At 36.3% G+C, this 26520-nt stretch overlaps 1 protein-coding gene across 2 annotated transcripts in view; it reads right to left on the bottom strand.

The window, feature by feature from the left end:
• THEMIS (thymocyte selection associated) overlaps positions 1–26520 on the bottom strand; it is a 189043-nt gene that overhangs the window by 142057 nt on the left and 20466 nt on the right. For both annotated transcript variants that reach the window (XM_047735038.1, XM_047735039.1), the window contains exon 2: positions 2083–2241. In XM_047735038.1, coding sequence (XP_047590994.1) covers positions 2083–2241 — 159 coding nt within the window. The remainder of the gene's footprint in view (positions 1–2082; positions 2242–26520) is intronic.

Raw genomic sequence — 26520 nt, forward strand, 5'->3', positions numbered from 1 at the left:
ATAAAACCTGACACTTGATATGTGACAAGTACCATTCTGAACACTTCAAATAATTTCAATGTTCAATTCTCTCCAAAATACTAGAAGATAGATAGTATTATTATTCCCATTTTACATGAGAGGAGAGTAAGTAATTTGGCAAGGTTATACAACTAACAAATGGCAGAGTTGAAATTCAAATATATGTGATGACTCCAAAATCCATGTTCTGAAACATGACCAACAGGAGTTAGATATTCCTTATCAAGACTCTCATGGAACCCATGCATATCTCTCCTCCCCCTCCTCCCCCATCCTGCTCCTGTCCTCTCCTCCTCTTTTCCTCCCCCTCCCCCTTTTCCTCTGGAAACCAAGGATATTTCAATCACACCATAAATCACATAATATTTTAAGTGTTTCCTAGATTTTTCTCCTCCACTAATCATTTATTCACTCATTTCACTCATTCATCCATTCAATAAATGACTACTGAAAAAATGCTTGGTACTAGGTATAAAGTCATATATGTCATACTTTATTTGCCAAAAAGTTTTAGTCTAGAGGAGAAGTCAACAAACTACAGTCCACAGGCCAAATTCTACTGGCCAGCTATCATTGTAGGTACATTTTTATTGGACCACAGCCACATCCATTGGTTTATGTATCATCTTTAGCTCTCTTCATGTTACAGAATCAGAGTGGAATGGTTGTGACAGAGATCATCTGGTGGCAAAGTCTAAAATATTTACTATCTGGTTCTTTATAAAAAACATTTGCCAACCTCTGGTCTGGAGAATAAGACAAATGAGAAAATCATCAATGACTACCCAATGCTATTGGTGAAAAAGATATTGGGAACATAAAAGAGAGATACCTAGAGTAGGTTAGGGCAGCAGCAAAAGCATTACAGAGGATATGGTATTTGAGCTCATTTTGGAAGGGTGAGTAGAGTTAACTAGACAAAGAGGAGCAACCAGAAGTGTCAGTAAGATAATACTCGGAAGTTTAGCAGTGATCCAGGGAGCCAGATTCTACTTACAATAGGAATAAAGAGAATAAATATATTTAAGAGATATTAGTCCTATATAACTTTATGAAATATCTTTGGTATCTTCATTCTCACTAGCATAGTAAGTAATGCATACAGTTAGAACTCATTAAGTATTTGTTAACAGATAATATTAAGTCCTAAATGAAGAATATTAAAAAGGGGAGAAATAATTTACCTTCTAGTAGTCCTTACAAAGCACTGATGTGGAGAAAAAATGAACCCTCATGCACTATTGGTGAGAATGCAAATGGGTGTAGCCACTGAGGAAAACAGTATTGGGTTTCCTCAAAAAAATTGAAAATAGAGCTTCCATATGATCCAGTAATTCCACTACTGGATATTTATCCAAAGAATACAAAAATACTAATTCAAAAAGATGCATGCACCCCTATGTTTACTGAAGCATTATTTACAAGAGAGCCAAACTATGGAACTATGGAATCAGCTCAAGTGTCCACTGATAGATGAATGGATAAAAAAGATGTGGTGTATGTGTGTGTGTGTGTGTGTGTGTGTGTGTGTGCGCGCACGTGTGTGTGTATACATATGGTGTATTTATATTGGAATATTATTCAGCCATAAAAAGGATGAAATCTTACCATTTGCAATAACATGGTTGGATCTAGAAAGTATAATGCTAAATGAAATAAGTCAGAGAAAGACAAATACCTTATGATTTCACTCATATGTGGAATTAAAAAAACAAAACAAATGAAACAAAGAAAAAAGAGACAAGCCAAAAACAGACTCTTAACTATAGAGAATAAACTGATAGTTACCAGACAGGAGGTAGAGGTGGGTGACTGGGTGAAACAGGTGAAAGGGATTAAGAGTATACCTATCAGGATGAGCACTGAGAAATGTATTAACAGTTGAATCACTATACCGTACACCTGAAACTCATATAACACTGCATTTAAAAAAATAAAAAAGAATTCTAGTTTTTTAATCCACTACCCTAGAGTGAAAAGAAAGCTACCACTTGTTTTCAACTGTATAGATGCATAATAACCATAGTTTTATAAATGTGAAATGGTTGCAATATACTGCACCTGGAAAATTCATAGGCAGCTCAAATGGTTGTAGAGACTCACAACCCTCAATGTGCTCAGAAATTTCAGCTATGATCTTCTTAATTTTGAGACCAGTAACTTTAATCACTTCTCCTGTTGACAAACAGCATTCATTTCCAAACATTTCATAAATGGAACCTTAAAAAAAAAAAAGGAAGAGTTAAAACGGCTTTTAAAAAAAGAATTAAATCAGAGATAATGAAGTAGTAGTCTAAAGCTTCATATATAGTGTTTTTATTCAGTTACTCTCCTAGCTACCTACTAAACGGGCATTTAATCAAGCTTGGCAAAATGTACAGCATGTACCAAGAAAAATATTAGATTTTCACTCCATCCACTGGGCAAAGTATAAACAACCTTATTTTTGTTATTATTGTAAATTAGATTTATGGTTTCCTCAGCACCTTTAGCTCATCATTCCAAGGTCAAACTACAAACATATCTTCCCTTGCTGGGATTTATGATCTATTTTTGCTGGGTCACTGATTTAGGCCCATGTGAGTCAACAGTGATCTAAGTATGTGTTGCAAACAAGGTTGTAATACAATCCAAGATTCAAAGACAGAGTCTATACACCAAGGCCCTCCTTATATTAAGAGCATCGTATCTATTTATTAAACCTGTTTCTCTTTGTCATCATGAATATAAGACTTTTTGTTCATTCTCTCTCTCGATTTTTGACAAGTTGGAAATATCTCTTGGTATCTTTATGACAATAGGGGGCAGAACAACCCAGATAAACTGAAAAGCTTCATTTCAGTTCAGAATTTCAGTCTCTTTCCTAACAAACCTCTTATCATACTAAATACTAAATACTAAATACTAATACTAAATACTAAAGCTAAGCTTTTCACCCGTTTATTTTCCTTTTAGATCTCCTGATGGAAGAAGAGTGAGCAGTGAAATAGCCAGAAAATGAGCAACAGAAAAGAGGAAAGGCAAAAATCTGGATAATCTACCCAAAGTAAAAAGAGAATAACTCCAAAATTACATCTTTAATATAGTATTACTTTTCAACTGAGCATTAAATGAAAGGTTGATGTAAAGAAACATTACAGAACTGTGGGGATTTAAGCATATCAATTTTTCCCTATCCCCAATATAATTTATATCCTCTTTACCACACAAAAATGTGAACAATAGAAGTATGAGATTTCAGGTTGGTTTGCTTTTCGAATTCTTCTCTATTGAACCCCCCTCTCACAGAATCTTACCTGATACATAGCAGCTAAAACATTTTTGTAGCATTAATGATTATCATAAAAGTTATTAAGGCTGTTATCCAATCTAGCATTAAACAACTCCGTGATTGTATTAGAGTGTCCCAGCAGGGAACAGGGGGCACACTCAGATTAGAATAATTTAAGTAGATTTTAACAAAGGGGCAATTTACACAGAGGCACAGCCAGTTCTAGGTAACACAAGAAAATAAATATTCTGACCTCACTCTTCTCCCTCCATCTGATCCTTTGCCAGGGTACCCTCCTTTGGCCAAATTAAGCCAGAAGCCAGAGGACAAGGGAGCTACTGATGCCACCACAGAAGTCAGCCTCCAAGGTAGAGAGTGGAAATGGAAGTCCAGCACACCATCCTTACTGCCCGTTATTGAATGAGGGCCATTTTTGCAAATATGCTAGTATATCTGCTCCCCAATTTCTGAGTATGTACTTCCATAACTCTCTGCTTTTCTAATACTATTCCCTTAACTATATATGTGTTCATACCTCTCATTAATTCCCAAATATGGTATTTTCAGCTATCTCCAATCTTTTGTGGAACAACTGGGGTATTAAAGACATAGCAAAAATCTATAGTGACATTTTCCTCCAATGAACTTAGAACAGTTATTTTCTATGATACTCATTTGGCAATTAATCACATGCTAACATTTATATCTTCAGTATTATCTCATCCTGTACTTAACTTTTTATGACTTTAGTTTTTATTTTTTTTTAAAGCTTTTTTTTTTAAAGACTTTATTTATTTATTTGACAGAGAGAGATCACAAGCAGACGGAGAGACAGGCAGAGAGAGAGAGAGAGGGAAGCAGGCTTCTTGCTGAGCAGAGAGCCCGATGTGGGACTCGATCCCAGGACCCTGAGATCATGACCTGAGCGGAAGGCAGCGGCTTAACCCACTGAGCCACCCAGGCGCCCAAGACTTTAGTTTTTATTACTCCCAATTCAAGTTAAACTTCATGAAAGACAATATTGCATCATATTACAACACACCAACTGCCCTTCCTTATTCATTCAGTAACTTTAATGGAAACCTAATATGTGTCAAGCATTGTGATTAGCAGTAGGTAACGGAGATAAAATGCATAATCTTTTCCTCCCAAGAAGTGCTATCTTGAAGCAAGGAGACAAGTAAACAGACTGTACAATAAATTACAAGAAAGTTATAACATAGGAAATACAGAGCATTGTGGGAGAATCCTGGAAGCATTTAATTAAACAATTACAATGTAGAGAGATTAGGGAAGGATTCCTGGAAACTACAGCTGAACTGAGGGGTTTTTTTTCTTTTCTTTTTTTCTTTTTTCAGATTTATTTATTTGTTTGAGAAAGAGAGAGAACATGGCCAGGGAGGGGGAGGGGTAGAAGGGACAGAGGGAGAGGGAGAGGGAGAGAGAATCTCAAGTAGACCACACGCTGAACATGGAGCCTACCATAGGGCTTGATTCCAGGACCTTGATATCACAACCTGAGCTGAAACCAAGAGTCAGACACTTAACTGACTATGCCACCCAGATGCGCCGAGTTGAACTGAGTTTTAAAGGAAGCAACACAAGATGTTGGGGCAGGCAGAGGAAATAGTATTTGAAAAGGTACTGAGATGTAAAAGAGCTTGACACATTCTGGAAATTTCAAGTATTTTGTTGTGTCTCAAATGTAAGTAAGAATAGGATAAGAAAGGAGACTAGAGAAGAAAAAGAAGTCCAGATCATACAACATCTTTATGAGATTACCAATAAACAAAAAGGTCAAAGTCTGATGCAAAGTCAGAAAGCCTAAGTTTTCAGTTATCATGATCCAGGAACTAATACCAATTTAATAAGAGGTCATATGTATCTAGGTGCTTGCTATCCAAAGTGTGGTCAACTGCAGTACCTAGAAGCTTGTTAGAATCTTGGCCAGACCCCAGACGTGCTGAATCAGAACCTGCATTTTTAACGAGATCTCCAGATGAAAGCAGTGATCTGGGTTACAAATGCATAACTGAAAGTCTCTGTCTTGAGACTGTTGCAAAACCAACCAGAAAAGAAAGGACATGCCACACAAAAGCATTCAGTGTCATTGAGGTGAAAGATGTAAGTGAGGACAAGTAAAATGAAAGATTTTAAGTAGGGAATTGGCATGATAAGATTTTTCTTTGTCACATGAAATAGAATATTAGCTGAAGTCTGTTGGGCTCAATTTCAACACAGTGAGTGTCTAATTGTAAATGTAAAGTATATCAAACTGACTGATTTGGAATGCCATCTTTCTCTCAAAGGTTCCACTGGAATTCAAAATTAAAAGATGAATTTATGTGAGATTACTTATCAATTTACAGGAATAGAGGCCAGAGAATTCTAAGAAGAGAAAACTCTATTTTAGTCACCACACAAGCTTTTGACTCTTCAGGTCTCTTTCCAGGAATCTTTCCTTTTGGTTAAAAAAAAAAAAAAGTCACCTCTTTTAGTCATATAAGGAAAAGAACCTCATGCAAATACAAATCTTTTACATTTATCTTTTTTTTACATTTTACATTTTACAGTTATTTGTGACTTTCAAGTATGGTGTTAATTCATTTTTAATAAAGAAAGTGGTTGCTGATACACAACACTTGGAAGTTATGTCCATGAAAGGAGACAAGAACATACAGCAACTTCAAATCCCTGAACTTGAAGGGTTCCTGTCTTTTGTTATCACCAATATAATGTCTCCTAAAATATATTTTTTCCTCAGTGAAAATATAAAATGGTTAATTTTTAAAATAACTTTCATAATCTTAGGACAAGCAAATATAACATATGTAATTGCTTTTTAAAAATTTGCTAAGATATGTCTGAACTACATGTTTATGTATAATACAGATGTAGATATTAAAATAGTTTTCATTTCATTTTAACCATGACATGTATTTTGAATATGCAAATCTAAAATCTATTAAATCTTTACAGACTGATTCTTCCCAAGTCAGAGCATATGTATTCGGGATAATGCCAAACATCAGAGAAAGCTGGAACAAAGCAGGCTGTTTTCAGTGATCAAACATCGCCCCTGAAGGCTGTAATGAAAGAGCCACGTGCCTTTGAAATCACCTTTCCTGTAATGCTACTTTGCTCAATAAAAATGACATATTAATATCCTTTTATGAGCTCATCCCTTATTTGACAATCCATACAAGCAATGCTATGATCACACTGGAACAGCCAAGACAGTTGGTTCAATAGATTTTCCTCCGTCTGCGATAGAAAGTTTAAAACTTACCTTGTTTAGAGGCTCTTTTTCCCCTTTTTTCAAGATGTACCCATTCCTTCCATTCTCCACTGCTTTACCCTGTCCTACCAGGTCACTTACTCACCCTCTTACCTCCCCACCTTTCAAAGTTCAATAAATCCTGAAGATTCAGCTCATATCCATCATCTTCTTCAAAGTCTTTCTTGATCCCTACATCTACGTGAGAATTAGTTCTCTCCTCTGTCCTCTAAAGCAGTTTGCATATATCTCCATCATAGCCCCTGTGATTATTATCACAGCCAGCTATTGGGATATCATTTCTATCCACTGAAATTATGAATATTTTAGAATTTATCATGAGTTCCTAGAGATATGTCTTAACTATATTTATACCCATCCTCATAATCCACACAACTAGTAATACAGTTTTTGACACTTAGTGGATGTTGAATTATACATACCTTAGCTTTACTGTAAAATGACAATAAATTATTGTGAATGTAGTAGAAAGCATAGTCAACCAAAGCTTTGACATGAGTTATGTTTTCATTTGGTATGTTTAATAGCAAATGTACAAGCATATATGAGATTAGCTAGCAAAGGTATATTAAAATGGACTATTCTAATATGAATCTTTTGCTTATTAAGTTTCCCACTTTACCATCAGGTTTACCATTTTTATGTTGCTGAACTTGAGGCTGTGCTCATGAAATAATCTGAGATAGGTTTAGAAGAGTTAAGAAATTACATGTGCAAAGTTTGATTGATATCGTATGATAGTGTATATAGAGCCATGTCAGATTGGGATTGCTGGTGAAGATGTGTCTTTGCTCCTCATAAACAGGTGTGATTATTCTTTCTTTGCTTAAGGGTTGTGCAAATTACCAAGAAGAAGAAGCATTCCCACAAAGGACACATAAAAGTGTGAAATAATTTTATTAGCAATGCTGTCCCTAGACTTGGTGGTTGATAAGGCATTCGGAGACCATTAAAGTAATAAGTTCAATTTTCCAAATGAATCTCTAGATAGTTTACCATAGGCATAAAGCTTGAAGTGGCCTATGATTGTGACAGGCATTTACATAGCCGGCCAGTCTTCCATAAAAAGACTGTCTCCATCCCCTGTAGAGGAGAGCAAAGTTATTCTCACTGTATGAAGAATATGCCTAAAAGTAGATAAGCATGATATTGGAATGCACTGTGGAAATGCGTAAGCATGAAACAACAATCTTGCAGTTTTACTAGGGCTGGATTCTACCAGTTGACACTGGATATCCACAGTGAGGTGTATAAATCTGAATGTTGACAGGAAATGATCTTATAAGGTCATACAGACTCTCTTAACCCATTGCCAAAATACCAATTTAAAGTATACTTGTGGGCATCATCAGATGCCCAGCAAAATGTGGGCATCAGGTAGTAAGAAAAGTGATGGCCACACTAAGAAAAATTAAGGTATAATAATCTCTCTCACCTCTAAGAATATGGGGTTCTTCTTGTGAGGTGGAAATTGAAGTGTTATGCAGGAAGCCAAGCCTAAACACAGAAATATGCTAGAAACTGTAGTGAATGTTGTTGAGTCTTAAAAAGTATAAACATGAAGGATGCCTGAGTGGGGTAGTCGGTGAAGTATCCAACTCTTGATTTCAGTTAAGGTTGTGAGTTCAGGGCTGTGAGATCAAGCCCCACTTTGGGCTCCGCAATCAGTGGGGAGTCTGCTTGAGATTCTCTCACTCTCCCTCTGCTCCTGTCACCGCCCCCATGCTCTTTCTCTCTAAAATTAAAAAAATAATTTTTTAAGTATAAACATGGAAGAGCAATGAAAACCACAAACAGGCTGGAAAGTCTGAGGCCTGAGAGTCAATATAGCAAATTAAAATAGTAGTGAGGCTAGAAATTAGAAAATGTCCACTTTTCAATCAGTTTGTGTGATGTGTGTGGCACTTAAATGACTAAGTTTTAGTGGCTGAGGAACAAAAATGCATAGTTTCAGATGCTAGCTAAAAACTTGATATTTGTCTAATGGCAGAATCAATGTAATAGATTCAATAAACTGTGATGAAATTTTGCATGTTGGGTATTAGGACAGAAGTCATCATTGTGTCTCTTTGTGTTAACAATTATCAGAGCAAAGGGATTTGGGATGTGTATCTATGAAATGAATATCCCTCCTACACATCAGTGTGACATTTCCTTATGGTGATGAAACAAATCAGTGATTCTACATCTCCTGACACCACCATTGACCAAAATTCCCCGTGTTTTACCCAAGTTTTAACCCTCAAAATGATACCATAAATACTATTACAATTTTTTATATGAACAATGTTTCGTTGGGAGCTGACTTATTATTTTAGGAAGAACTTGGTTTCAAGTACATTTTATGTACTTTAATATAATTGCCTATGCTTTATATCCTAAATATTAAATATAGCTACTACAGACTTCTATAGCCATTTAAAATAATAAATCTGTTCTCTTCATCTCATTTAATGAATATAAATATACTGATTGAATTGATTATACATGGGCTCCAATGCACTGTAATGTGTTCATCCAATGCATAAAAATTAAGCTTCACTGTATTATAAATTTTCCTTAAGTTCATTAGCATTGAACACTCATTAAGTATTCTGCTTATGAAATATGGTTTAGACATTGAGAGTAAAGGTTTAAAAACTTTTATAAGAATTTTGAAGTTATTTTATGCCCACTGTATTAAATAATAAAAATGTTTTCATTATGCATGTTTTTCATTTTTTAATTTTTTAATAATAACTCATTCATATTGCATCTTATTAAAGTACCAGTCCATAATGGATTGGGAAAACAAAGAAATTGGACCTTCAACACAGTAGGTTGGCCCTAAGCCATTAAGTACAAATGTATGACCATAGTCAGTGCAGGAATCAGGAAGTAGTCTTAGAAAGTTCAAAAGTTAGAGTGAAATTTTAACACACTGGAAAAAGAAAGTTATAAATGAATAGACTAAGTCCTAAGCAGTATTATTAACTAATCTATCTCAGTGTCACCAGCTGCCCGAGTGCCCTGACTAAAAAACACAGGAATTTTAATCAACTTGACAGTAATAGTTCTAATTGAAAATTATTACATTGGCATTCTAATTTGTACATTATAATCTTCTGATTGTATGAGGCAGTGCTTGAACCTAATTGACCCTGGATGCTTTGAGTTTTTGGACCTACACAGCTAAGGTTCAAAACCCTGAGCAGGTGAAGTCTCTAGGCAATGAATTCCATGAGTTCTATCTAACTAGAGTGCCAAGTTTTCCACATGAGAGAGATGGCAAATATCTAGACTATATTATACCATTTTCTCTTCCCAGCACTAGTCACCCATGGCACATTTCCAGCTGAATCAAAATAAAGCCTAATAATCTTCCTCAACGTGAAGTTCCAGGTGACTAACCATCAAATGAAGACAGCATACCAGGTATGAATTATTTTCAGCCCAGTCCTGTACTATGACATCTTGCTTTAAGCCTCACTGGCTGATTAGATAGATAGATAGATAGATAGATTTTTAATTATTTTTATTTTATTTCATCACTATTTATTTTATTATATTATTTATTATAGTTATTTTTATTATTTTTATTTTAAAGATTTTTAATCCTTGGATTAAGCTAAATTTTAAAAGGATTGTATTTATTTCTTTGTTAGAGAGAGAGAGCGCACAAGTAGGGGAAGCAGCAGGCAGAGTGAGAAGCAGGCTTCCTACTGAGCAAGAAGTCTGATGCGGTATTCGATCCCAGAACCCTGGGATGATTCTTCGAGCCGAAGGCAGACGCTGAACCGACTGAGCCACCCAGACATCCCAGATTGAGCTAATTTACTAGCACAGGCTTAGTTACAAGAAATCTGGCAGAAGAATACAGCCTCCCTGAATCCATCTTTTTTTCCAGGGCAGCTGTCTGTATGGAGGCATAAAACACTTAACTTGATAACAATCACAACTTCATATAGCCCGATGGCAGCCACAGGATGTGTTTCAATTTCATTTACATCTCCAAGCACAGTGCTGCTAATTCTAAAGATCTCTTGAATCACTGAGTTTCAGTGTCAGACAGGAGCTTAAATACCATCTTATCCTATCAATGTTATTACAAAAACTGAGTCCCTGTACAGTATATCTACCAAGGAGTTATCCAAACTATATATGAACACTTTCACTGATTGAATTCCAGCTATTTCAAGGTAAACTACTCTACTTTTGAGCCATTCTGACTGTAAAAAAGCTCTGCATTTTATTAAGAGCAATATGTGCTCTTATAGGATATATCCATTAGAACTATTTTTAACCACTGATATCATACAGAAAACATTTCTTTTTTTAAAAGATTTTATTTATTTATTTGAGAGACGAGAGAGTATGAGCAGGGGGAAGGGCAGAGGGAGAAGCAGACTCCCCTCTGAGCAGGGAGCCCAATGTGGGGCTCCATCCAGGACTTGGGATCACAACCTGAACCAAAGACAGATGCTTAACCAACTGAGCTACCTAGGTGCCCCTTTATTCTTTTTTTTTTTAAGTGTTATTTATTTAACTAATCTCTATACTGAAAGGGGTCTCGAACTCATGACTCTGAGAACAAGTCACACACTCTTTGGATTGAGCCAGCCAGACATCGCCCATTTAATTCTTCTACAAAGCAGCCTTAAAATGTTTGAACATAGCTGTCACAGTTGTCCTTTCTAACAAAGCTGTCAAACAACTGAAATATGTTCAGGGCCACTCCTCAGAGCATAGGCTGCCCCATTATATAACTACTTATAGCACCACTTACATGGATGTGCATGGCATTCTCAGAGATGCATAACGTGTATGCTGCCTCTCAAAAGGCGTGCCCTTGTGTGTGCCAGGGAACAGTCCATCATGCCTATTGAGGATGAAACTGGCCACAAAACTAAAAATCTTTGTGCGAGCAATAAGGCAGCTATTTCACACTAGCAATGTTTGGTTTTACCAACCAGTGAGTCAAACTAATTTCTATAAAAGAAAAAGGAAAAATGTCCTACAGCTGAATGGTAAATTGAAGCAAATAATTCCTCACCAGTAACTGGATTCCTCTCTGCATTTCTTCTACTATTAAAGCCAGGACATGAAGTTTATTTCTCCCGTCAAGGAGAGAGATTTGGTCATTATTTAGGTCTGAGACACAAAGAATTTTTCAATACTTGGAGAGATTATAATCCTGAAAAGAGATTTTACTGGAAGAGGACATTTTTTTTTCCCCACAACTGCCAAAATCTTTTTATGTGACTATAAGAGTCAAATAATGGAAGATTATCATATTGTAGATTGTAGACCAGGGAGACTCAGTGCATGACATAAAGGAATTGTCTGTCTGGCTACAAAAGAATTAGGATTTCTTTTAAATTGCGAAGATGAAAAAAAATCCAATACCCTATTTTTTTATTTCCAAAATTTGCTCTTTGTGCCATACCAGGAAACAAATTAGTTTTGTAAATCAAAGCTTTTGATTTATGAAAGCTGTTTCTTACTGAGAGAAGTAAAAGCCAGGTTTTAAAGAGAAGGTCACAGAATTTGTGCTTTGAAGGTAATTTATAAAGAGAATAGAGGAATCCAAGGCTGCCTTTTGAGAGGCCAACTGGGAAGAAGAGAGTTGAGTTCAATGGAGAATCATCTTAGAGATTAGTTGGGGAGAGGTACAGAGACCTCCATAAACACCCTACCCAATGTCCTTTATGATCAACTCCAGGAATCTGTGATTGCAGTCCCAGACAAACAGCCATTATAATAAATACTACATATACATGAAAAAGCAAACCTAGTTTCTCAGCTTCTCACATCTATCTTTTAAGGGCCTCCTTCAATGAGGCCTGAATGCCCAGTAAAAACGAAGTCTATCCATACTTATGGAGGTCCTTATGTCCACCTTCAGGTTTGACGACTTACTAGACTCATGGAATTCAGGAAAGCTGTTATACTTACATTTATAGTTTATTATAGACAAATGTTAGAGATTAAAATCAGCAAAGGAAAAAGACACAGAGGGCAGAGTCCAGGAGACAAGTTTCTAGTTGTCCTCTCTCCGTGGAATCACATGAACGGAATTTAATTCTACCAGCAATGGTGGATGACAGCATATACAAATTATTGCCAACCAAGGAAGTTCACCTGAGGCTTGGTGTCCAGGGATTTTATTTAGAGGTCAGTCAAATAGGTACGGAGTATCCATAAGACTGACCTTAACTACTCAATGCTCAGGAACCCCCTCAGAGGTCAAAGTAATACAGCATGTCCCAGGACCCCAGCCAAACAAGAACTGGCATTGACCATAAGCCACATCATTAATAAAGCTATCTAGACTAGCCCAAGTTCCAAAGTATACACTTATCAGGCAGGATATTCCAAAGGAGCCAGTCAAAAGCTAACCCTTTCTTTAGATTATGCAGAATTTGAACATCCAAAGGCTGTTGAGTTAACCCTTTACTATACAGCATGGATGAAGATCTTGTTAAAGCTTTTCAGAAAAAAGTTGTCCAAGACTTGTATAGAGCAAAAAAGAGTAAGAGCTCTCCTTCTAGTGGAAAGCTGAGTATCATCTAGCAGACCTTTTAGAAATCGTCGGATTCTATAGAGATATGCATCTTCGAATGGCACTAAATTGACTTACAGAAAATTGATAGAAATGTAAATGTTATTTAGTTATAGCAATGCAAGTGATTATTTTCCACTTAAATAAAAATAAATTTTCCCACTATACATACAATTGACCTATGCCTTGTAGAAAAGATAACCCTAAACATTACATATTCAAGGATAATCAGGTTTGAATACTGGAAAATTCATTTCAGCATTTCTGATTGTATTTTTGCATATGTGTATGTGTGTTTTCAAACTGGTTTTAATATCTCACTTGTCCCCTCATTTAGTGAGTTTAATAAAATCTTTCATGTGTCCGTTTTATGTTTAAATGAGTGATGTTTTTATCTTTGTGAAAAAATTTATTTTATCAACCTCACATTAGTTGCACAGTGTTTGCATTCTCTTTTCAGTATGTTTACTCATTTATAACAGAGAGTAGGATCCTTGTTTCCCAGAAGTACACTGATAATCTGATAAGGAAAGTATTCAATGCCTATATTAGGGTGGAAATGCAGTGTTGAAACTCACTCCCCTTACATATGTAAAGTGTTATATATGACTTATACTGCAAATTTCCTTTCCTTTTTTTTTTGTTTGCCCTGCTTTCCTGTCCCCTGTTTTCTGATTTACTGAAGAATTTAAAAAAATAATTGATAGGTGAAGAGCGACTAAAGATCTATACTGTCTCCAAAATATATTAAACTACTCTAAGCCTTTTATAAAGTACAATATTCATTATAAGGTAACTATCCAAAATGTCTATAGTTTTATTCAGTGAATAAAAATTTTATTTTTTAAATTTTAATTTGAGTTAGTTAACATGCAGTATTATATTAGGTTCACATGTACAGTATAGTAGTTCAACACTTCCATACATCACTCTGGTCTCATCTGGACAAGTGGACTTCTTAATCTCCATCATCTATTTGACCCATCCTCCACCCTCCTCCCCTCTGGTAACAAAAGGTTTGTTCTGTATAATTAAGAGTCTATTTCTTGATTTGTTTCTCTCTCTGTTATTTTTTTCCCTGTGCTTATTTATAAAAATTTTTTTTAAAGATTTTATTTATTTATTTGACAGAGAGAAATCACAAGTAGGCAGAGAGGCAGGCAGAGAGAGAGAGGAGGAAGCAGGCTTCCCGCTGAGCAGAAAGCCCTATGTGGGGCTCGAACCCAGGACCTGGGATCATGACCTGAGCCGAAGGCAGCGGCTTAACCCACTGAGCCACCCAGGAGCCCCAATTATTTATAAAAATTTTAAAGTAAACACTGATTAACATCATTATATAGTTATGTGACTTAAAAATATATTTTTACAGATCAAATTATTTTTCTTATAAGTGTTTTATCATTAAAAAAGGTCTGCAACAGATTAAATTTCAATATAATTTTTAAGAATAGTGTTTTTTAATTTTATGTTCAAAAGAGACTGAGAAATTTTAAAACAATAAAATTCTAAAGTACATTCTAAATATTAAATCACCCTATGTTAAAGAGCTCGCTGTCCTCATAATTCTGTAAAGTTTTGAAAACAATCACACTTAATTGAGTGACAGGTATAATATTTAAAGAATTTCCAGTATTCAGTCTTATTAATCAGTAACTATCATCCACTGAGAACCTATACAATTCAGAGCACAATACCAGAAACTAAAAATACAAAAAGCCAACCAACCAACCAAATAAAGAAAAACAAAGATCCCTTTAGTTTATGTTCTAGATAACTAGAAGTGAAAGGCACATACAAATGGTAAAGAGTGAAAACAAGTAAACTAGTAATGGTAAAGAGTGAAAACAAGTAAGATAGTAATGGTAAAGAATGAAAATTAGGGCTAGGCACAGAGAATTGTGGCTAAGCTTACTAAAGTTTTTTGATATTTAATAGAACTGATAGTAGCCAAGAAAAAAAGGGGGGCGGTCTGTGCTATAGAAAAGGAAATGTGACTACTCTCTTTCTTTTTTTTTTTTTAAAAGATTTTATTTATTTATTTGACAGACAGAGATTACAAGCAGGCAGAGAGACAGTCAGAGAGAGGAGGAAGCAGGCTCCCTGCTGAGCAGAGAGCCCGATGTGGGGCTCGATCCCAGGACCCTGGGATCATGACCCGAGCCGAAGGCAGAGGCTTTAACCCACTGAGCCACCCAGGCGCCCCAATGACTACTCTCTTTCTGAAGACTGTTCCTTTTTTTGGGTGGGGAAAAAAACAAACAAACATGAAGAGCTCCTTTACTTATATAAGTCATTATTGTTCGAAAAACTCTGAGGCAACCACTGACTTCCATGCAGCTATGCTTAGCCAAATGATTTCTCTGTAATATTAATTGATATGTTTGAGGCAAAAGTCTTTCTCTACACTGAGAAACAAAATAATGAATGGTTGTGAATTCACCCCAAGAAGCTCAGTTGAGCTGCTGAAACAAACTGCAAAACAGTTGCTTAAACAAACAAACAAAAAATATGTCTAGTTCTCTCTCAAAATACAAGTCAGTGGTAACTTGTCAGGATTTACATGAAGTCATTATTGGTTCCAGCTTTTTCTATATTGCAATTCTCACCTCTTCAACATGAGGCTTTCTGTTAGGTTCTAAGATGGCTGCTCCCACTCCTAATAACATGTCTAAATTTTCAGTTAGTAAGAAACAAATTATGAAAGAGAGATGGAAAAAAGGAGGAAACATTTCCATTGTTTTACTGGCTTGCAACAGAAATGTCACACATAAATACTTTAACAACCCTTGGCCAAAACTTAATCAAATGTCCCAAACAAGCTTCAGGAGAGCTGTGCAATGTCATCTTTAACTGGGCAGTTGTGTTCACAGCTGAAACCTTTGTTACTACAAAAGGAGAGAATGGATATAGTTAGGGGGACAGTTAACAGACTCTCATCCAAAAGGTGAGGGAAAGGTATGTATATTTCATGATTTAAGTTAAGCTGCATTGTGCCTGTAAATCTTATATTGCTGGGGTGGACAGACATGTATTTTTCTTTGAAACACCAAATCCAGGAGGTCTGTTGCTGAAGTGAGAGTGCAGATTGGAATTTCAGGGCTGATCTTTATCTCCTCTGAAAAGATATAACTATCAAACGCGCACACACACACACACACCAGGACATGCATAAAACTCCTCTCTTCATTCATTCATAGGCATTTAACTACGTAAAATTCACAGATAAGAATTCCTCTAGAGTCGGGATAAAATCGAGGATCTGTCTTTAAGAGATGTATGACCTCAGGCAGTATCTTCATCTATAAAATGGAGATAGTACCTCAATTTCCTTATCTTTAAAATAAGAATAGTAACATTACTTTAAATAGTTACTTTGAGGATCAAAGAAGATAATTTTTCGATGCATATGGATCAGCACCTGGCATCTATATAGGGCTTAACAAATATTAGCCATCACTGACATCATCATTATTATTCCCTATGATGTTAAAACCAAACAAATCCATGTAATGTTATATTATTATAAGCTGGTGTGATTTTTCCTGGCCAAGATGAAAGATAAGTGTGCTCTTATGGATGAAGGTAGGGCTTTCCCAGAATTAAAAAGTCACTATTTCCTTTATCATCCTAAGAAAGAGAAGATTGTGGAAGAGAAAATAAAAACTTGAGAATGGCAATGAACCTTATTCCCAACTTGTATAAATGAAACTTGGTATGCTACAAATTTACAAGGGTGCCAAAGAACTGATTTCCTCATTCCCTGAAGTGACCAGTTGAGGTGGGTCTGAGATGACTAGTGGCTTTGGCTGGTAACCTCTGGTTGTAAGTTGCCTTATCTATTTTCTTCATGTGTCAAATAAATATTGCTATTATGTATATGTGTCTGACGTAATTTAAGGAGTTGGGAGGAACGGTCAAAGAACACTCCTAATGGAAAAGATAAGTGCTCTCTCTCATATGGAAGTTGTTATGCCAGGAAAGGTTACAGCTCTACAGCCATTAAGAAAGGCACCCTGAGGTGCCTGGGTGGCTCAGTGGGTTAAAGAAAGGCACCCTGAAAGAGAGTTTATTTGTGTCTTTATCAAATTAGTCATTTTTCATTTTTAATCTATTCAAAAATTAATTGAATACATGCTATGTGACAGAAGAATTATGATAAATTCTAATGATATAATGTTATTTGCTCAATGGTGAGCAAATGACATGTGGACTCAACCGTCATGAAATTTTTAATATATTAGAATGGAAGATATTAATTAAAAAATCATACAAATACATGATTACAAAATGATAATTACTATGAAAGAAAATTGCATAACACCAGGAGAAAGACCCTGGGCTTCTGGGCTCCTTGAGTGTAATATTTGTAGTATATTTATTTGTTAAACCATTCAACAAATATTTATTGAGTGTCAAGCATACTAATCTCAAGGTTACAGTAAAAGTTTATTAAAAGATTGCAGCTGGGACTTCTGTTTCTGGGAAGATGAAGTGGACATAAATTTTCCTAACCTCATATATCACAGTCTTGAAGGTGAAGAAACTGGCAACCTAGAAATGCCAATGGGTACAGACAAAAACAAAACAAAACAAAATAAACCCTCCACAAATCCTGTTCTCTCTAGTTAAACAATCAGGAAAGGAACAGCATAGTAAGAAAGAAAATCTTTTGATAATTACCTTATACCACAGAAAAGAATTTGGTTCACATAGGAAAGGATGTAAGGAGATCTTAGAATTCCACCCTTGATTAGTGTAATTAGACATTCACCCACCCATTGCTGGGATGGTATCAAGAAAGATAGAGTTGAGATAGGACTTACATTATTGTGGGCCAGTAATAAGCCCCTGATCCCTGTCGGGGAAACCATGAAAACAGTCTGGACTTTCACTCTCACCCATGAGTATTGAGGTGCCCTATCCCCTCACCACTGGAGTGATGTCAAAAGATGCCTAATGAAAAATTAGGACTTTCACTACTGTCCAGTGTAATGAGGCACCTCCCCAGCATAAGGCCATGTGAGTTATAGTAATGAGGCACTGCCATCCCTCTCATCGAGTGGTGCCAGTGAAGGCCAAATGAAGAGCCAGTACTTCCACTCTGACCAGCAGGAAGGAGGATAGCTTCCCCTTCATGTGTCAGTAGAGGATAAAGGGGGAGACTGAACTTATAAGCCCACCTGACAATAATGAAGCAGTGCACTCCATCCCTGGCTGGAGAAACAAAAACCAGAAAACAAACAAAAAACTAGAGATATAATGGTGATTTGAGCCTTGATATATCAATAGTTACATTAAATGTAAATGGTCTAAAAGTATCTATAAAAAGACATAGCTTGACAGAGTAGATTTAGAAACATGAATTGATTATATGTTAATTCCAAGAGACTCATTTCAAGTATAATGATAGGCAAGTTGAAATAAAATGGATTTTCATTCAGTTTATGTGTATATATGTGCATACACTTTATATATTATATATGTATACAGTGATGTGTATATATGTATACACATAAACTGTATATATGTGTATATGTATATACATATGCATATACATAAGCTGATCTGAAATGAAAACGAAAATACAACATATCAAAGTTTGTGGAACACAGATAAGGAAGTACTAAGCAGGAAATATATAGTACCAAATGCTTATATATTAAAAAGGGGAGGGGCACCTGGTTGGCTGAGTCAGAACACAAGCGACTCTTGATCTTAGGGTTGTGAGTTCAAGACCAATGTTGAGTGTAGAGATACTAAAAAGTAAATAAACTTTAAATAAATGAATGAATAAATATGATAAATAAATAAAAATTTAAAAGGGCAAAAAGTCTCAAAACAATAATATAAGCTCTTCAGGAACTTGGAAAGAAAAACAATTTAAAAAAAGAGAGAAAATCAATGAACCTAAAAGAAGATTCTTCGAAAAGATCAATAAAATTAAGGAATCATTAGCAATTCTGAAAAAGAAAGAGACAAAATACAAATTACCAATAAGAACACTAAAACAGAGGAGATAGCTACATACCCTCTTGCAACATTCAGAAATTTGTTGCACAGTAACAAAGCAGCAGAAAAAGAAATCACAGAATTGATTCCATTTGCAACTGCATCAAAAACAATAAGATACCTAGGAATAAACCTAACTAAAGAGGTAAAACATCTGTACTCTGAACACTATAGAACAGCTATGAAATAAACTGCAGAGGACATAAAGAAATGAAAAGCATTCCATGTTCATGGATTTGAAGAACAAACATTGTTAAAATGTTTATACTACCAAAAACAATCTACACATTTAATGCAACCCCTATCAAAATATCATCAGCATTTTTCACAGAGCTAGAACAAACAATCCTAAAATATGAATGGAACCACAAAAGACCCAAATAGTAAAAGAAATTCTGAAATAGAAAAACAAAACTGGAGGCATCAAGATTCTGTATTTCAAGCTATATTACAAAGCTTTAATCACCAAGACAGTATGTTATTGGCACAAAGATAAACATAGATCAACGGAACAGAATAAAGAACCAAGAAATGGACCCACAACTACATGGTCAGCTAATCTTTGACAAAGCAGGAAAGAATACCCAATGGGGGGAAAAATTCTCCTCAACAAATAGTGTTGGAAAGCAGGGCAGCAACATGCAGAAGAATGAAATGGGACCGTTTTCTTACACCATACACAAAAATAAATTCAGAATGGATGAAAGACCTAAATGTGAGACAAGAAACCATGAAAGTCCTAGAAGAGAACACAGGCAACAATCTCTTTGACCTTGGTCATAACAACTTCTTACCAGACACATCAACACAGGCAAGGAAAACAAAAGCAAAAATGAACTACTGAGGCATCAAGATAAAAAGCTTCTGCACAGCAAAGGAAACACTAAACAAAACTAAAAGGCAACCTATGGAATGGTTAAAGATATTTGCAAATGACATAGCTGATAAAGGCTTAGTATCCAAAACGTATAAAGAACTTATCAAACTCATCACCCAAAAAACAAATAACCCAGTTGAGAAATGGGCAGAAGACTTGAATAGACATTTTTCCAAAGAAGACATACAAATGACCAACAGACACATGAAAAGATGTTCAACATCACTCATCATCAGGGAAATACAAATCAAAACCACAATAAGATACCACCTCACACCAATCAGAATGGCTAAAATTAACAAGTCAAGAAACAATAGATGTTGGCAAGGATGTGGAGAAGGGGAACCCTCTTGCACTGTTGGTGGGAATGCAAAGTGATGCAGCCACTCTGATAAACAGTATGGAAGTTCCTTAAAGAGTTAAAAAGGGAATTACCCTACAATCTAGCAGTTGTGTTACTAGGTATTTACCCAAAGAATACAAATATACAGATTTGAAGGGGTATGTGTACCCCAATGTTTATAGCAGCATTATCAACAAGAGCCAAACTATGGAAAGACCACAGATATTTACTGACTGATGAACAGGTAAAGAAGATTTGGTACACACACACACACACACACACACACACACACACAAACACAGAATAATATTACTCAGCCATCAAAAAATGAAATCCTGCCATTTGCAACAATGTGGATGGAGCTAGAGTGTATTATGATAAGCAAAATAAGTCAAGTCAATCAGAGTCAATCAAATTCCCTTTCACTCATATGTGGAATTTTAGAAATAAAACATGTATATATGGGAGGGGGATAAAAAGAGAGGGAAACAAATCAAAGGAGACTCTTAATGATAGAAAGCAAACTGAGGGTTGATGGAGGGGTGGTAGGTGGGGGGGTGATGATGGGTGGTAGGTATTAAGGAGGGCACTTATTCGGATGAACCACTGAATGGTACTCCTGAAACCAATACTGCACTGCATGTTAACTAGCTACATTTTAAATAAAAACGTGAAAAAAATTTTTGAAATGACAAAACCATAAAAATGCTTAACAGATTAATGTTTGAAAGGGGTTAAGGAGGGGATGGGGGAAGTGGGAAGGAAATGGGTGCGGCTATAAAAGGGCAACATGAGTGATGAGACAGAAATGTTCTGTATATTGAATAGATCAATATCAACATCCTCACTGTGATAGTGTTCAATTACTTTGTAAGATGTTACAATTGAGGGAAACTGTGAAGGATACGTGGGATCTCTGGATCATTGCTTATAGTCACATATGAATCCACAATGATCTCAAAATTGTTTAATTTAGAAAGTGTGTGCATATCTGCAATCATCTCAAAATAGTACAATTTAACTGAGTGTGTGTGTGTGTGTGCTATGCACATGCTGCACTGCAACTTTCCACATCAGTGACAGACTGAGAAAGCCGGAGTCGAACACAAACACATTCAGACAAGGTAAAGTGGTAGAAGCAGCCAAGAAAATTTATAACCACAAAACTGCAGTAAGTCCTTAGGAGAGTGGTAGCAGAGGTAGAGGCAGTGGGTTATATTAATATCAGAAGACATGTGAGCCTCTTTCACCTTTGGGGCTCCCTGAGAAACTCCAGAGCAGCACCATCCAATAGAACTTTCTACGGTGACAGGCATAGTATAATGTAAGCTATCCGTGCTGCAGCTAATAGTCACATGACATTCATGAGCACCTGAAATGAAACTACTGACTAAGGGACTTAAATTTTAAATTTACTTAATTTTAAATGTAAATTGCACCATATGGCTAGTGGCTTCTATACTAAATAGAATTTCCTTTTCCTACTAAAGAAGGGGGGGTGCTTAGATGAGAGTCTAGATTTTGTTGTGGATAAAGTGATTCAGAGCTCCGTCAGTTTGGGCATCCTTTTAGCACCTTGATTGTCCTCTCATGTTAATGAAGTCAGCAACAAACAACCTAGAGTACAATCTCTTATACATGTAAGTAGTTAAAATGTGATTATGGCCAAAAGGAGTCAATCTGGATGGCTGGTTATCAAAAATGATGGAAAGGGCATTCCGGAAAGAAAATATATCACTCTTCAGATTTAAATTAACAGGTGTTAAAGGATTATCTGACATCAAATATCTTTCCAAGATGATCTGATTACAAAATAATATCTTTCCAAGATGATCTGATTACAAAATAAAAAGTCAGGAGTTGGAGAAAACTTTACAGCAGATTTGAACTGCAGGCAATGCAGTGCTATGACTCTACGATAGCTCTCCCAGGAGCAGCTTGCAGAGTCACAAAAGACCAGGAGCAATGAGACGTGTTACAGGTACCGCTGGACCAGAGCCTGAATAGAATGGCAGCTGCAAACCTGAAATGGCCCTCCATGAACTGGTAAAAGAAAAGTAGAGAAATGAGCCAAAATGACTTCCAGACTGTGAAGCTGGGGCACTGAGTGAATGATGACTAACAAGAAGAAAAAAACTGGCAGGGGACCAAGGAGCTCAGTTCTTGATATATTGTTTCTATTGTCAAATGCTCATCCTCAAGCAAAGATGGCCCCATCTAGCTCCTCTTAAACAGCTATTTGCCAACGGGCTGCACAAAAACTAATTGGGAAAAATTTAAAAATCCAGATTCTTGCGCTATACTTTAGGAATTCTAAATCTGATTCTCTGGGGTGGAACCCAGGAGAATTTTTTTTTAAGATTTTTTTTTTTTAATTTTAAGTTCCCCAGTAGATTCCAAAGTTTACTTAGGTTTGTGAAATACTGTTACAAATCAGTAACTAGGTAAAGAGGAATCCAGACTACATATGTCAGCCTGAGAAATCCTACAAATTTAGGACTTAGATAAAACTCTAAGAGCAAAACCAAAAAAGCAACTCTAAGGACAAATCTCCACTGAGAGCTAGAAGAATAGAGTATCTGGGACATGTGTGAAGATAAATGTTTAATATTACCATCATGTGCATGTAATTTATTTCTAATACTTCAGCATAGACAGTGAGGTACATATGTGTATGCTCATTAGTTTTAACCTATAGCCCCCCTAGGGAAGAGATGAAGAACATGTTAACATTTGAAGCACAATAATCAGAAATATAAACCCAAGGTGACTAATGAATACACAAAAGATTAATCCGAAGTCCATATTCTTTAAACAACTACCACAGGTCTCACCTATACTTATGTCCTATTAACACAGAAGTTTCTTAACTAGAAATATGAATATTAGTAAGACTACTTCATTGGTGAAATGAGTGATGTTCGAACTATGTTGATTAATTCTAAAGGTAACATGGACATGCCTGCCTTGCAAAGGGGTAAAAGAATTCTAGTAAGTTCAACATGGGCTCTATGTTTCACAGCCCTGATTCAGTGGCTGATTCAAAGCAGTTCTGAAGTTAATTAGAAAGGTAGCTGGATTCCACTTCTGGAATATTGCTGACATCTCTAATGAACCATTCCTGCAAGGTGCTATCAGAGTTTATAAAAAGACAAACAACCAGGCTTACATCGAGCTGACACCCAGGTCATATAACTGTTTTTATGCCTGGCTGCAAATAAGTTTCACATTTCACAAAATTTGATCTAAGGTTTTATTTTACTGCATGCAACCATGTGTTTCCAAGGACTGAGGGCAATGCACGTCTATCAAAAATAACCTAATAATGGTGAGTGACCAAATCAATTCTGGTCAATTTGCAACAACAGTCATATTCTCCAGCAGGTTTGGGATGATTTTTTAAATTCTTATTACATAGCATGACATTAATATTCATCAGTGGGTTACTTTAATAAATAAGAGCTGCTAAATTTTTTTTTGAAGATTTTATTTATTTGACAGAGAGAGACACAGAGAGAGAGGGAACTCAAGCAAGGGGAGCGGGAGAGGGAGAAGCAGGCTTCCCACCCAGCAGGGAGCCTGATGCAGGGCTCCATCCCAGGACTTGGGATCATGACCCGAGCCAAAGGCAGACACTTAACTGGCTGAGCCACCCAGGTACCCCAAGAGCTGCTGAATTTTAACTGAGCAGTGAGCCTGTGTTTTTCTTTAAAGCATGATATTTTCTTAATAATTCTCCTTTTCTTTATTCAAAGGAATATAAATTAGAAAAGCAACTAGCATGAAGCCCAACAGTAAAAACACAATGCCATAGGTCAATTGTTAGATGAATGGCATCAATCACTAGTTAATTTCACTGTCAAATTTTTAATGAGAATTTGCAAATGAATGGCTCAGTATTCCAAGTAGGAAGAAAATGTTCTTAGTAGCAGAAATTAAATTTTCCATTCTTACTTCTCTCTTTAGTGGTTACTTCTATCACTCAAATAAGTTTTAAAGCATGTGTTACAATAATAAGTAGCTTATTAAATGTCCACTTTAAAAAATCTACTTCAAGATAATACTTTTATACTGAAAAAAAGAAACCTCCCTTAGGCACATTATCTGAAAGTTCAGATGGTCTAATAGTGCACAAAAACTGTAGCAATCCAGGAGTGATCACAAAACCTGTCGAGCATATGTTACAAAAAAGCGTGTCCTGACATGGAATAAATGCACAAAAACATAACGTTAGTTGTCTGCCTCTATAAAACAAGGTTCTTTTCGTTGCTCTGGAATGGTGTCTCATTCTAAAAGGAGTAGATTTCCTAGAAATGTAGAAAATTACGTTTTAAAAAACCGGCACTTTATTCGGGGGCAGGGTGTAGGGGAAAAAAAAGAAAACGGATCCTTAGGGCTGTTAGGGAAGGAGGGTGAGTGAGTTGCTTCAGTCTGCTGAGGCGGCTGTGCCTGCGGCACCAGAAGAGACGCTGGAGGCGGGAGGGGGGGCGGCAGAGGCGGGGCAGCTGCATCACGTCCGCCCAGCCTGCGGCTGGTATTTCAGGAGCTGGAGCTGTCCGCGCAGTGCTCGGTTTCCGACCTGACGTGTCTAGCTGAGCTGGTCTTCCAGGATTTACAATCTGCCCTCCCCGGGGGCCGGTCCTCTGTTTCAGATTTTCCCCCGGGGACCACGGTGGTACACCTGCAGTAACCTTCCTCCGGAGGTCTTCATCTATGACCCCTGAGCCCACTTCTGCCCCAACTCCTGGCCCGGTCTAATTTAATCACTAGGGTCATAGCCACTGGGTTCTCCTGATTTTTTAAAGAACACAATGACTGTATAGTTGATCTGGAATATATATATTGGATACATTTACCAATGCTCCTTAACAGTAAAGTACCTTGAGTACCCGTTATGTACTGTAGTAAAACATGCGGGGAGGGGGGGGGGGATAAAATAAAACCCAGTGTCATCAAGTTTTCATTCAAAGAAAGGACAAATAATTAAGACAACAATAATGGAGATGACACCTGCTGTATAAATATATTATACAAGACATTACTGTCAAAGACCATCTGTAAATCTCTCCGATCTCATTTGACTAAGGTACAAAGGGGAATGGAAGAAGGAGAGAATGGGAAGAGTAAGTGTCAGCCTGTTTCTGACCTAAGACAAGTTCAAATTTCCATTATTTTCAAGATTCTATAAATTCTTTTAACATGCTAAATCGCTGCAGACTTTAACTTCTGTAATAAATTATACACACTATATTTAAATAGAATTTTAAATTACTATGTTATTAATGTTCAAAAGCAGAGTGGTTTCTGACAATGAATGGTTAATTCAAAACTAACATGATTTGATTTCAGGAGTTCTGGAAAAAAATTGTTTAAGTATGTTTTAAGCTTTTCCTGATGTCAATTGAGAAGTCAAAAAAAAAAAAAAAAAGTACTTGAGTTTGTGGTTAGAATTGGCACATTGTTTACCGGTCAGGTGTTCTTTCCCTAACTGACACAGGGGCTGAATCACTAAAACCAACACTTCTAACCTAGAATAAAACTTTTTAAATCTAATTACTGTTCATAAGAATCAGAAAATTGGATAGCCAATTTCATTACACAGATTGGTAGAAAACTTGCTCCATTTTCCAGTAAGTTATTTTTTTTACCAAAATTTTAAAGATTTTATTTATTTATTTGATAGAGATACAAGTGGGCAGAGAGGCAGGCAGAGAGAGAGAGGAGGAAGCAGGCTCCCCGCTGAGCAGAGAGCCTGATGCGGGGCTCGATCCCAGGACCCTGGGATCATGACCTGAGCCGAAGGCAGAGGCTTTAACCCACTGAGCCACCCAGGCGCCCCTTACCAAAATTTTAAATGGGGACCATTCATTACCATTTAAAAAGCATTATTTCATGTAAAAAAAGATCTGTTTCTTATTTAAGTAAATGTCATCTTATTGCTTTTGTTAAGTCTTAGTTTTTAAAAAGGGCAGTGATTCCAAATGTTTACTAGGAGTAAACAAAGCAGATGTGCTAATTAAAATGTAAAGTTTTTAAATTCAAGAATTTGGACGTTGCACCAAAAACATTTCTAAAAATAATTTTACAGATGTTTTTTACACATTACTTGAAGTTACTTTCTCTTTTAGCAGTGCCTAAAAAAATTAATCAGTATCATAAT

This window comes from Lutra lutra, chromosome 6 (assembly GCF_902655055.1).
Source record: "Lutra lutra chromosome 6, mLutLut1.2, whole genome shotgun sequence".
Classification (NCBI taxonomy): Eukaryota; Metazoa; Chordata; class Mammalia; order Carnivora; family Mustelidae; genus Lutra; species Lutra lutra.